At 30.0% G+C, this 12,739-nt stretch overlaps 1 protein-coding gene across 1 annotated transcript in view; it reads left to right on the plus strand.

Moving 5' to 3' along the window:
- Positions 1–11,499, plus strand: part of LOC107448923 (neprilysin-2) — a gene marked incomplete in the record, with an annotated part of 49,713 nt that extends 38,214 nt beyond the window's left edge. The window contains 4 exon segments of the mRNA XM_071181724.1: positions 7,350–7,415; positions 8,013–8,108; positions 8,308–8,384; positions 11,260–11,499. Coding sequence (XP_071037825.1) covers positions 7,350–7,415; positions 8,013–8,108; positions 8,308–8,384; positions 11,260–11,359 — 339 coding nt within the window.
- Positions 11,500–12,739: the final 1,240 nt, after the last annotated feature.

The following is a 12,739-nucleotide window of genomic DNA, read 5'->3' on the forward strand; positions in this document are numbered from 1 at the left end:
TTAATTAAATACAATATTGGTCAACACAAGTGTAAGTATTGATGGAATCAGAATCAATGTGTATGTAAGCTGTATAAATAATTTTTTGATCAGTACAAATAATTGCTTCGGAGACAGGCAAAAAAAATTTTTTTTGAATAATTTAGCAAACAGCATTTGTAAAATGCACACCAAGGAGCTTCTTACTTTCTTGATGTCAAAAATGTTTATCATTATAGCTCCCATGTAAATTTCCTTCAATCTTGCTAGGGTAACAAATTGAACTAGATAATGTGACAATAAAGTTTTCAACTTCATTAGAAATTGGCAGATATTACTCAATATCTCAGATATAAATTCACAATCCGGGTTGGATTCTCAAAAAAGTTTAGATATGTTAAAGTATAGAAAAAGTTAAAGTATTCACGGAAATATTAGGTCCAATAAGCCAAACAGGCCTTGGGCTGGGATTGAAAAACAGTTGGTTCATTAGGCCTGGTTTCTTAGGACAGGTAGGCGTTGCACAACGTCAGCTGGAATTCAGCGCTAACCTCTGATAAGTCAATTTGTGAGCTAGACAGCAGACGCCATCGAACGCTCAGCTTGAACGACGGCTGACGTTCGAATCAACTGCTGTTGGATTACAACGTAGCGTTAACGACAGAAGCAATGTCGGAAGCATAGCTTCTTCATTTAGCTAAGCTATAATGTGTTTTTTCTTGGACAAAGTCATTATTTGTTCTCTAAATCACTAATCGGCAATGACAAAATCAATACAAATTCAAAATAAATATTTGTTTACGCTATTAACGCATGTGCAATGCAAGATAATGTCTGCGTTGGACAGACTGCTCACGCTGAGCTAACTAAGGCTTGGTTTCTTAGGACAGGTTGGCGTCAGCGGGACGTCAACGTCCCGCTGACTCCCAGATAAGGCACTTGTCTTAAGAAACCAAGCCTTTAGGGAGTTTTGGAGAAGCCAGACCCTACCAGTTAAACCCAAAGCGTCTCAAACCATTGTAAAACTATGAAAATAATGTTAATTAACCTATAATATATTCTATGATAGATATATAACCTTTTAATGTTACACAATAAAGTACGTAATCATTAAAATGTTTATAATTCCTTGTTGCTCCATTACAATTTCTCCTGAACAAACCCAATTTTTTTCAAAAACGGAAAGTGAAACGACCCATTAGGAATTCCCCCAAGGTATCAAACATGCACTCAGGGACAGGCCATAAGTCCTTATATTATTCTTACAAGCTTGTTAAAGAAATTAAACAGATTTACACATAATCAAGGTAACAAAACTTTCTGGGGTTTAGATTTAACCTGTTCAACATTTACTTTGAAACTAATACTCTGCTTGATACATTGCATTTATTAATGTGCTTAAATATATTTTATACCTAACATTAAAACCTCTGTTTAGGTAAATGGAATCAACACTCAAGGTGAGAACATTGCTGACAATGGAGGAATAAAGGAAGCTTATCGGGTAAGGCGGGAAAAATTTATCGATATAATTTACCAGTTTTATTTTCGTCTTCAATCTTCCATAATTTTATTTTGAGACATAAAGTGACTTGATGCGAATCTCAATAATAATGTACATAATATGCATACAATTTTAAACGTAGAAACTAAGTTCGTAAACTAATAAATGGGTTAATTAAAAATCAATAAATACAGATAAAAGTAATAAATAATTGAAAGTCGAAATCGGCAACTTAGTTGCTAACGATTTTCAATAAGATCGGAATGCTTATCATAATGGTTTCACACAATTCAGAAAAAAATAGGTTATTATTATTGTTGTTGTTGTTAATTACCATTGAATCATATTTAATTATCATATTTTAATTATTTTTAACATCAACTATTTAAATTATTAATTGTTTTTCTCGTTTATTAGTCTTATTAATTTATCTTAATTGATATTCTTATTAGATATTATTAATATTTATTCTTATTTATTATTCCTTTTAATTATTTGTGCTTGCTATTCTTGTTAATTATTACTATTATTGTTACAATTACTGATTATTAATTATTTTTCCTTATTATTATTGTTATTTAAATTTTACTACAGGGTTATCATTCTTGGGTAAAAGATCACGGCCCTGAAGGAAGATTACCAGGATTAAGATACACACCCAGCCAGCTTTTCTTCATTAGTGCTGCTAATGTGAGTCTGCATACATAATTATAACATTAAAAATATTGTTAATTTTTTATTTGTTAATATATTATAAAATAGATCAAAATTTTGAATGAAATATGTTTTGATTTTTATTTATGAAAAATATTCCTTCTTAACATGATTGATTCAGCATAATTTTAAAATATTTGCTTAAATCTTCATCTGCTATTTCTGTACATTATAGGCATGGTGCTCAAAATATAGGCCAGAACAATTGAAACTGATGGTATTAGCTGATCCTCATAGTCCAGGTGAATTTAGGTAAAATATTTTTTTCTTGCAAACAAATAACTATTACAAAATAGATTAAGGAATATAAAAACAACATGTGACTTGTTAGTGTATTGGTTGGCAAATAGCCAAGCGGTTCAAATGCACTACCCTACCATAATAAACGAGACACTTTAACATTTTGACTTTTTTTTTTTAATTTTTCACGAAATACCCAGAGAACTATTTTGTAACTTAGGAGTTTAGTTCGTGCGATCTTTACAACTTTGCAATAAGGTTTAAAACCGTTTAGAGGCTTGAGAGACAGACAACAAATCACGAAAGAAAACTAGTATTTTTAAACATCTTTCAATAAACTTTTGACTTGTATCATTAACTTTAATTGTTATTTGCGACAATTGCTTAAGCTTTCGCAATTCCAGCTTAAATATTTATAGAAATATGGACATTATCTAAAAAAACTATTCCTTTTGGCTTACGTTTTTTGCTATAATTTTTTGAAATATTCAGTAAAATTTAAAAAAAATTTATGGCTATTTTGAATTAAATACAAAAATTTTGCTTTAAAATTTGAAAAAAGTTCACTTAAAACTACGCAAAATACGAGCATTTAAAGTTGTTCTTTTGTACTGCGCATGCGCGTAAAAAAATTGATTTTTTCTTCCTTCGTAATTTTGTAGTGAATTGTATTTGGCAACTAATAACAAAATTTCATTTGATACAGTGGTGNCGTAGAAAGTTTCGAGCAATTTTCTATGTAGTTTTTGTAATTTTTAAATTAAAGCTCAAAATGATCAGGGTTTTTCAACAAATTTTATTGAATGTACTTGCTATTCTGTTTTAAGTTACTGTCATTTGCAATACTATAAAATGAAATTTGTGGAAAATCCCTCGTCATTTTGAGCTCTATTTCCGAAAGTCTCAAAAAAAAATTTGTTTTATAAAAATTTCCATATCTCTATAAATATTTAACTTAGGCTTATAAAATTTTATGCAATAATTGCAAATAAAACCAAAGTAATCGATACAAATTGCAAGCTCATTGCTTGATTTTCTGGCATAGGGTGTTAAAAAAAAAACTTGTTTTCTTTCATTATTTACTGTCTGTCTCTGAAACCTCTGAAAGGCTTAAATCTTATTGCTAAGTTGGAAAAATCGCATGAACTAAACAACTCTAAAATTACAAAATAATCCATAAGTCCGAAATTGTTCTTTTTGCCATAATTTCTTGTTAACAAGCTGATAACTATTTAAAAAAGGTAATGAAGATGTTGCCATAATGATTAAAATTTGATTAAAATGTTTCAATAATGATTAAATTATGATCGAAATGTGGCTACATCACTTTTTTGGACTTATTCTGTACCAAGTGCTGCTAAATATTTTATGTTTTTGGGTGTGTGCTTTCACCCAGTTCCTAAGCTGTCACGTGAAAAGTTAACAATTTCAAAAAGTGATTACTACAAAAAGACTAGCTCAAGAAGTATTCGTTTTTGTTTATGTGAATGAAGATTTTTCTGGCAATGGAATACATGTATAACTTTCCCTAAACTTGCCAATCCATAATAATTTGTTGTTTAGAGCATAACGACATAAGATTGCTGGAAAAAAAATTTTCATCCTTCTTTATTGTTAGTTTTCTCCAGTCTAAGGAGTGTCTGTGATGTTTTGGTAATCGGTTATAGCCCTTCTTTTCAAGATGATAGTAGAACCATTCACTTGGGCTTTGCAGAACATGTGATAGGTTTTTTAAACACCCAATTAAATCTAAATTATCCTGCTAAACAATCAGGTTTGAGCCCCATGAAAATTTGTAGAATGTTTTGGAACAGTGGATAGAAAGTCGAAATCAATATACCCGCAATTTCATAGATTTGCGAAATCAAATGACAGAAAGTGATGTACCTGAAAAACATTGGTGATTTATTTACTAACTGAATCCAGGCGGTTGTAATTTTAGGGGCGTAATTATACAGTATTAAATTATGCTTTACTCGTTTTCTCCAAGAGTGACTGATTTCTTTTCTTTTAAGATTTTATTATTTAACGATGAAAGAAATTTCCAAAATCTAGAAGATCATTATTTTAAACCAAAATTCTAAAATGAACTTTGTTAACGGTAAAACAATTATATTTATTAAAATAAATGATAAGTAATTTTTCCAAATTTCATTTTCATAATATAAAAATTTAAAAAAAAACAATCTTAACTACTTAGCACGGAAAATGTGATACGGTTTGTGTACTATTATAATCATATTTTCATCATTTCTCACATCTATTCTAAAAGACAGTTAACATCCAACTCTATGCATCTAACGCTACTCAAACTATCTCACATGCTCAAGTGTATCGAAATTTAAACTGAAAATAACAACAGTAAACAAACAGTGAGGAATTTTCTTACAGCCGGTGAAGACAAATTCCTATTTCTAATTATAGTTACTTTTTTATTGTTAAAAATTCTTCAATACTCATTTTCTATATACCTAATCGATCTTGTGCAACGCTTATTAAGAGTCCTCTTTAGAAAAAAAAAAGGGAGGGTTCTACTTGCCCAGTGGGTACCTAAGGGGTACCGGCAATATTCTTACTTATTAAACATTTGAGTAATTTTTCGGAATATTTTTGTCTTATTGGAATTTGTTCTTGAACGCAGTCACAAAATTTTAAAATTGGGTTTTTAAAATTCTTCCAAAGAAACTTTGAAAACTATTTAAAACCACTTGCATTCCGATTATGAAAATAACAGTCAAAACTTTAACATTTAAAATTATTAATAAGTCGTTGCTAAATCAATAAGAAACTTTCATGCATTCGTTAAATAGTATAGGATAAAGATTTCTTAAAGAGGACTCATAAAATTTCATCTTTGTTTTAAAAGATTATTAAATGTTATTTTATTTTCTCAGAGTGATAGGTCCTATGTCCAACTTAAAAGAATTTTCCACTGCATTCAACTGCCCCCTTGGATCGACTATGAATCCTGAGAAAAAGTGCGAAGTTTGGTAAAAGTTCCAGAAAGATTGATGAGTCTTAGGAATAATTTATTTAATGTGTGAGTGCTTAGAGTGATGCATCAATGCGCGAAGATTAAATTGTTGTTTTATTTATGTTATGCATGTTTCAATAAAATTGCAAAATACCAACTATTTTTTTTAAAGTTTTATTTTGGATTAATCTGTAAATACATATGAAACTATTCAAACGAAAATATATATTTTTTTTTGAATTTTAAATTTTTTTAAGTACAATTTGTACGGTTAACTTAATAATAATGGTTACAAGAAACTACAATATGCGCTATAACACCGGGTTTTTTTTTCACATTTTGACTGATTTATATTTGTAGTAGATGTGCGACCATCTCTATTTTTCTTTCCTTTCAGGTAAGTAGCGCTCCTTACGTCATGTAAGCTACGATTTTCAAGATAGGGAAATCGACTTAGTAATAACTGTGCAAATGTCGGAAAGGGTGGTATTGTTAGTTCCATTTTCATGTGCTTAGAAAGCACTGTGTATGCATGATGTTTACTTTGCAATTCATGCTTTAATCAAACTTAATTTTCCGGTAACTGTTTCGGTTTTTCTCAAGTTCAACCGACAAACAGTTGATAGCAGACACTGGTTAGGAATCAGCATGGAGAAGGATTTAGTATTTGGAATTCCAAAATTGACATCGTTAAATTATCCTCTTTGGGCAATGAAAATTGAAAGCTTTTTTGAACTTGAAAAGACTAAGGCCAACTTTAACTGACGAAGCTTCGACTGACCTAACTAAACTCACCATTTGGGAGACTACGAATCAAGACGTAGTTCTTTAAAGTTATCAATATCCGACGAGCAAGTTTTGCAGTATACCGCAGAAAAGATTTCAAAGGCATTATGGACTAGCGACCTACCGTGGGCTTGAAGAAGCTAGAAAGATTGACCCTGGTAACGAACTTAAAAGCTTAGAGATGCTGGATTCGGAAGCCGTGACAAATTATATTACTCGAGCCAAAGGACTAGTGACAAAATGTGTTGCCCTAGGATTGAAAATATCTGATAGCGTTTTACTGTTTTTCACGGTCAGAGGTCTAGCTGGAACATTGCAGGANGGACAACATCCAACAGCACATTGAAATCAGCCAAGATTTTGATTTTGACATTAAACATAGCTTCTTCATTAAACATAGCACTCTTCATTTAGCTCAGCTATAATGTGTTTTTTCTTGGACAAAGTCATTATTTGTTCTCTAAAACACTGGTCGACAATAACAAAATCAATACAAATTCAAAATAAATATTTGTTTACGCTATTAACGCATGTGCAATGCAAGATAATGTCTGCGTTGGACAGACTGCTCACGCTGAGCTAACTAAGGCTTGGTTTCTTAGGACAGGTTGGCGTCAGCGGGACGTCAACGTCCCGCTGACTCCCAGATAAGGCACTTGTCTTAAGAAACCAAGCCTTTAGGGAGTTTTGGAGAAGCCAGACCCTACCAGTTAAACCCAAAGCGTCTCAAACCATTGTAAAACTATGAAAATAATGTTAATTAACCTATAATATATTCTATGATAGATATATAACCTTTTAATGTTACACAATGAAGTACGTAATCATTAAAATGTTAATAATTATTTTTTGCTCCATTATAATTTCTCCTGAACAAGTCCTATTTTCTTCAAAAACAGTAAGTGAAACGACCCAATAGGAATTCCCCCAAGGTATCAAACACGCAGTCAGGGACTGGCCATAAATCCTTATATTATTCTTGCAAACTTGTTAAAAATATTAAACTGATTTACACATAATCAAGGTAAAACTTCTTGGGGATCAGATTTAACCTGTTCAGCATTTACTTTGAAACTAATACTCTGCTTGATAAATTGCATTTACTAACGTGCTTAAATATATTTTATACCTAACATTAAAACCTCTATTTAGTTAAATGGAATCAACACTCAAGGTGAGAACATTGCAGACAATGGAGGAATAAAGGAAGCTTATCGGGTAAGGCTGGAAAAAAATTTTAATATGATATACCAGTTTTATTTTCGTCTTCAATCTGCCATAATTTTATTTTGAGACATAAAGTGACTTGATGCGAATCACAATAATAATATACGTAATGTGCATACAATTTTAAACGTAGAAACTAAGTTCATTTAACAAATAAATGAGTTAATTAAAAATCAATAAATACAGATAAAAAAAATAAATAATTGAATGTCAAAATCAGCAACTTAGTTGCTAAGGTTTTTCAATAAGATCGGTAAGTTTATCATAATGATTTCTCACAATTCAGAAAAAATTAGGTTATTATTATTATTATTATTATTATTGTAATTACCATTGAATCATATTCAATTATCATATTTTAATTATTTTTAACATTAATTATTTAAATTATTAATTGTTTTTCTCGTCTATTAGTCTTATTAATTTATCTTAATTGATATTCTTATTATATATTAATTTTTATTCTTATATATTATTCCTTTTAATTATTTGTGCTTGCTATTCTTGTTAATTATTACTATTATTGTTACTCTTACTGATTATTAATTATTTTGCTTCATTATTATTGTTATTTAAATTTTACTACAGGGTTATCATTCTTGGGTAAAAGATCACGGCCCTGAAGGAAGATTACCAGGATTAAGATACACACCTAGCCAACTTTTCTTTATTAGTGCAGCTAATGTGAGTCTGCTTGCATAATTATAACATTAGAAATTATTGTTAGTTCTTTATTTGTTAGCATATTATAAAATAGATCAAAATTTTGAATGAAGTATGTTTTGATTTTTATTTATGAAAAAAATTCCTTCTTAACATGATTGATTCAGCATAATTTTAAAATATTTGCTTAAATCTTCATCTGCCATTTCTGTACATTCAGGTATGGTGCTCAAAATATAGACCAGAACAATTAAAACTGATGGTGTTAGCTGATCCTCATAGTCCAGGTGAATTTAGGTAAAATATTTTTTTCTTGCAAACAAATAACTATTACAAAATAGGTTAAGGAATATAAAAACAACATGTGACTTGTAAGTGTATTGGTTGGCAAATACCCAAGCGGTTCAAATACACTACCCAACCATAATAAAAGAGACACTTTAACATTTTGATTTTTTCTTAACTTTTTCACGAAATACCTAGAGGACTATTTTGTAACTTAAGAGTTTAATTCGTGCGATTTTTAATACTTTGCAATAAGGTTTAAAAGCGTTTAGAGGTTTGAAAGGCAGACAATAAATTACGAAACAAAACTATACTATTTTTAAACATCTTTTAATAAACTTTTAACTTGTATCATTAACTTTAATTGTTATTTGCGACAATTGCATAAACTTTCGCAATTACAGCTTAAATATTTACAGAAATATGGGCATTATCTAAAAAAACTATTCTTTTTGGCTTACGTTTTTTGCTATAATTTTTTGAAATATTCAGTAAAATTAAAAAAAAATTTATGGCTATTTTAAATTAAATACAAAAATTTTGCTTTAAAATTTGAAAAAAGTTCCCTTAAAACTACGCAAAATACGAGCATTTAAAGTTGTTCTTTTGTACTGCGCATGCGCGTAAAAAAATTGATTTTTTTTCCTTCGTAATTTTGTTGTGAATTTTATTTGGCAACTAATAACAAAATTTCATTTGAATGTCTTAAAACGTAGAAAGTTTCGAGCAATTTTCTATGTAGTTTTTGTAATTTTTAAATTAAAGCTCAAAATGATCAGGGTTTTTCAACAAATTTTATTGAATGTACTTGCTATTCTGTTTTAAGTTACTGTCATTTGCAATACTATAAAATAAAATTTGTGGAAAATCCCTCGTCATTTTAAGCTCTATTTTAGAAAGTCTCAAAAAAAATTTGTTTTATAAACATTTCCATATCTCTATAAATATTTAACTTAGGCTTATAAAATTTTATGCAATAATTGTAAATAAAACCAAAGTAATCGATGCAAATTGCAAGCTCATTGCTTGATTTTCTGGCATAGGGTGTTAAAAAAAAACTTGTTTTCTTTAATTATTTACTGTCTGTCTCTGAAACCTCTGAAAGGCTTAAATCTTATTGCTAAGTTGGAAAAATCGCATGAACTAAACAACTCTGAAATTACAAAATAATCCATAAGTCCGAAATTGTTCTTTTTGCCATTTCTTGTTAACAAGCTGATAACTATTTAAAAAAGGTAATGAAGATGTTGCCATAATGATTAAAATGTGATTAAAATGTTTCAATAATGATTAAATTATGATCGAAATGTGGCTATACTACACTTGGACTCCTTCTACACCAAGTGATGTCAAATATTTTATGTTTTTGGGTGTGTGCTTTCACCCAGTTCCTAAGCTCTCACGTGAAAAGTTAACAATTTCAAAAAGTGATTACTACAAAAAGACTAGCTCAAAAAGTATTCGTTTTTGTTTATGCAAATGAATATTTTTCTTACAATGGAATACATGCATAATTTTCCCTAAACTGGCCAATTCATAATAATTTGTTGTGTAGACATTTACGACATAAAATTGCTGGAGAAAAAAAATTGTCATCCTTCTTTATTGTTACTTTTCTCCAGTCTAAGGTGTGTCTGTGATGTTATGGTAATCGGTTGTAGCCCTTCTTTTCAAGATGATAGTAGAACCGTTCACTTGGGTTTTGCAGAACATATGATAGGTTTTTTAAACACCCAATTAAATCTGAATTAATCTGCTAAACAACCAGGTTTGAGACCCATAAAAATTTGTAGAATGTTTTGGAACAGCAGATAAAAAGTCGAAATCAATATACCCGCAATATCATAGATTTGCGAAATCAAATGACAGAAAGTGATGTACCTGAAAAACATTTGTGATTTATTTACTAACTGAATCCAGGCGGTTATAATTTTAGGGGCGTCATTATACAGTATTAAATTATGCTTTACTCGTTTTCTCTAAGAGTGAATGATTTCTTGTCAGGTGAGATTGTATTATTTAACGTTAAAAAATAATTTCCAAACACTAGAAAATCATCATTTTAAACCAAAATTCTAAAATGAACTTTGTTAACGGTAAAACAATAATATTTATTAAAATAAATGATAAAAAAATTTCCAAATTTCATTTTCATAATATTAAAATTTTTTAAAAGAAAATCTTAACTACTTAGCACGAAAAATATGATACGGTTTGTGTACTATTATAATCATATTTTCCTCATTTCTCACATCTATTCTAAAAGACAGTTAACATCCAAATCTATTCATCTAACGCTACTCAAACTGTCTCACATGCTCAAATGTATCAAAAATTTAAACTGAAAATAACAGTAAAATAATAATAAGGAATTTTCTTATTGTCGGTAAGGACATTTCTAATTATTTTTAGTTGCTTTTTTATTGTTAAAAAATATTCATTGCTCACTGTCTATGTACCTAGTCCATCTTGTTTAACGCTTATTAAGAGTCCTCTTTCGAAAAAAAAAGAGGAGGTGGGGTTCTACTTGCCTAGTGGGTGCCTACGGGGTACGAGCAATATTCTTACTTACTAAACATATGAGTAATTTATCGGAATATTTCTGTTTTATTGAAATTTGTTCTTGAACGCAGTCACAAAATTTTAAAATTGTTTTTTTTGAAATTCTTCCAAAGAAACTTTGAAAACTATTTAAAACCACTTGCATTCCGATTATGAAAATAACAGTCAAAACTTTAACATTTAAAATTATTAATAAGTCGTTGCTAAATCAATAAGAAACTTTCGTGCATTCGTTAAATAGTATAGGATAAAGATTTCTTAAAGAGGACTCATAAAATTTCATCTTTGTTTTAAAAGATTATTAAATGTTATTTTATTTTCTCAGAGTGATAGGTCCTATGTCCAACTTAAAAGAATTTTCCACTGCATTCAACTGCCCCCTTGGATCGACTATGAATCCTGAGAAAAAGTGCGAAGTTTGGTAAAAGTTCCAGAAAGATTGATGAGTCTTAGGAATAATTTATTTAATGTGTGAGTGCTTAGAGTGATGCATCAATGCGCGAAGATTAAATTGTTGTTTTATTTATGTTATGCATGTTTCAATAAAATTGCAAAATACCAACTATTTTTTTTAAAGTTTTATTTTGGATTAATCTGTAAATACATATGAAACTATTCAAACGAAAATATATATTTTTTTTTGAATTTTAAATTTTTTTAAGTACAATTTGTACGGTTAACTTAATAATAATGGTTACAAGAAACTACAATATGCGCTATAACACCGGGTTTTTTTTTCACATTTTGACTGATTTATATTTGTAGTAGATGTGCGACCATCTCTATTTTTCTTTCCTTTCAGGTAAGTAGCCCTCCTTACGTCATGTAAGCTACGATTTTCAAGATAGGGAAATCAACTTAGTAATAGCTGTGCAAATGTCGGAAAGGGTGGTATTGTTAGTTCCATTTTCATGTGCTTAAAAAGCACTGTGTGTGCATGATGTTTACTTTGCAATTCATGCTTTAATCAAACTTAATTTTCCGGTAACTGTTTCGGTTTTACTCAAGTTCAACCGACAAACAGTTGATAGCAGACAGTGGTTAGGAATCAGCATGGAGAAGGATTTAGTATTTGGAATTCCAAAATTGACATCGTTAAATTATCCTCTTTGGGCAATGAAAATTGAAAGCTTTTTTGAACTTGAAAAGACTAAGGCCAACTTTAACTGACGAAGCTTCGACTGACCTAACTAAACTCACCATTTGGGAGACTACGAATCAAGACGTAGTTCTTTAAAGTTATCAATATCCGACGAGCAAGTTTTGCAGTATACCGCAGAAAAGATTTCAAAGGCATTATGGACTAGCGACCTACCGTGGGCTTGAAGAAGCTAGAAAGATTGACCCTGGTAACGAACTTAAAAGCTTAGAGATGCTGGATTCGGAAGCCGTGACAAATTATATTACTCGAGCCAAAGGACTAGTGACAAAATGTGTTGCCCTAGGATTGAAAATATCTGATAGCGTTTTACTGTTTTTCACGGTCAGAGGTCTAGCTGGAACATTGCAGGATAATGCAGATAACATTGCAGATAAACCTGAAAATATAAAAACAAATTAAAAATTAATGGGTAAATACAATGATAGAAACCAGGTTAGTAGAGCAGTGGGTTTTAATCAAATAAAAAACCGCGATTATTCAGAATCTTATTCACCAGTATTAAGTATTGTATCTTTGCGTTTATTAGTAGCGTTATCAGCAAATTTAGATGTTAAGTTTTTTTGATATCAAAATTGCATATTAGTATAGTGGGTTAGAAGAAACTGTTTATACGTCAATTCCCCCATGTTTCGAGCACTCTTAA

The sequence above is a fragment of the Parasteatoda tepidariorum genome, chromosome 1 (assembly GCF_043381705.1).
Source record: "Parasteatoda tepidariorum isolate YZ-2023 chromosome 1, CAS_Ptep_4.0, whole genome shotgun sequence".
NCBI lineage: Eukaryota > Metazoa > Arthropoda > Arachnida > Araneae > Theridiidae > Parasteatoda > Parasteatoda tepidariorum.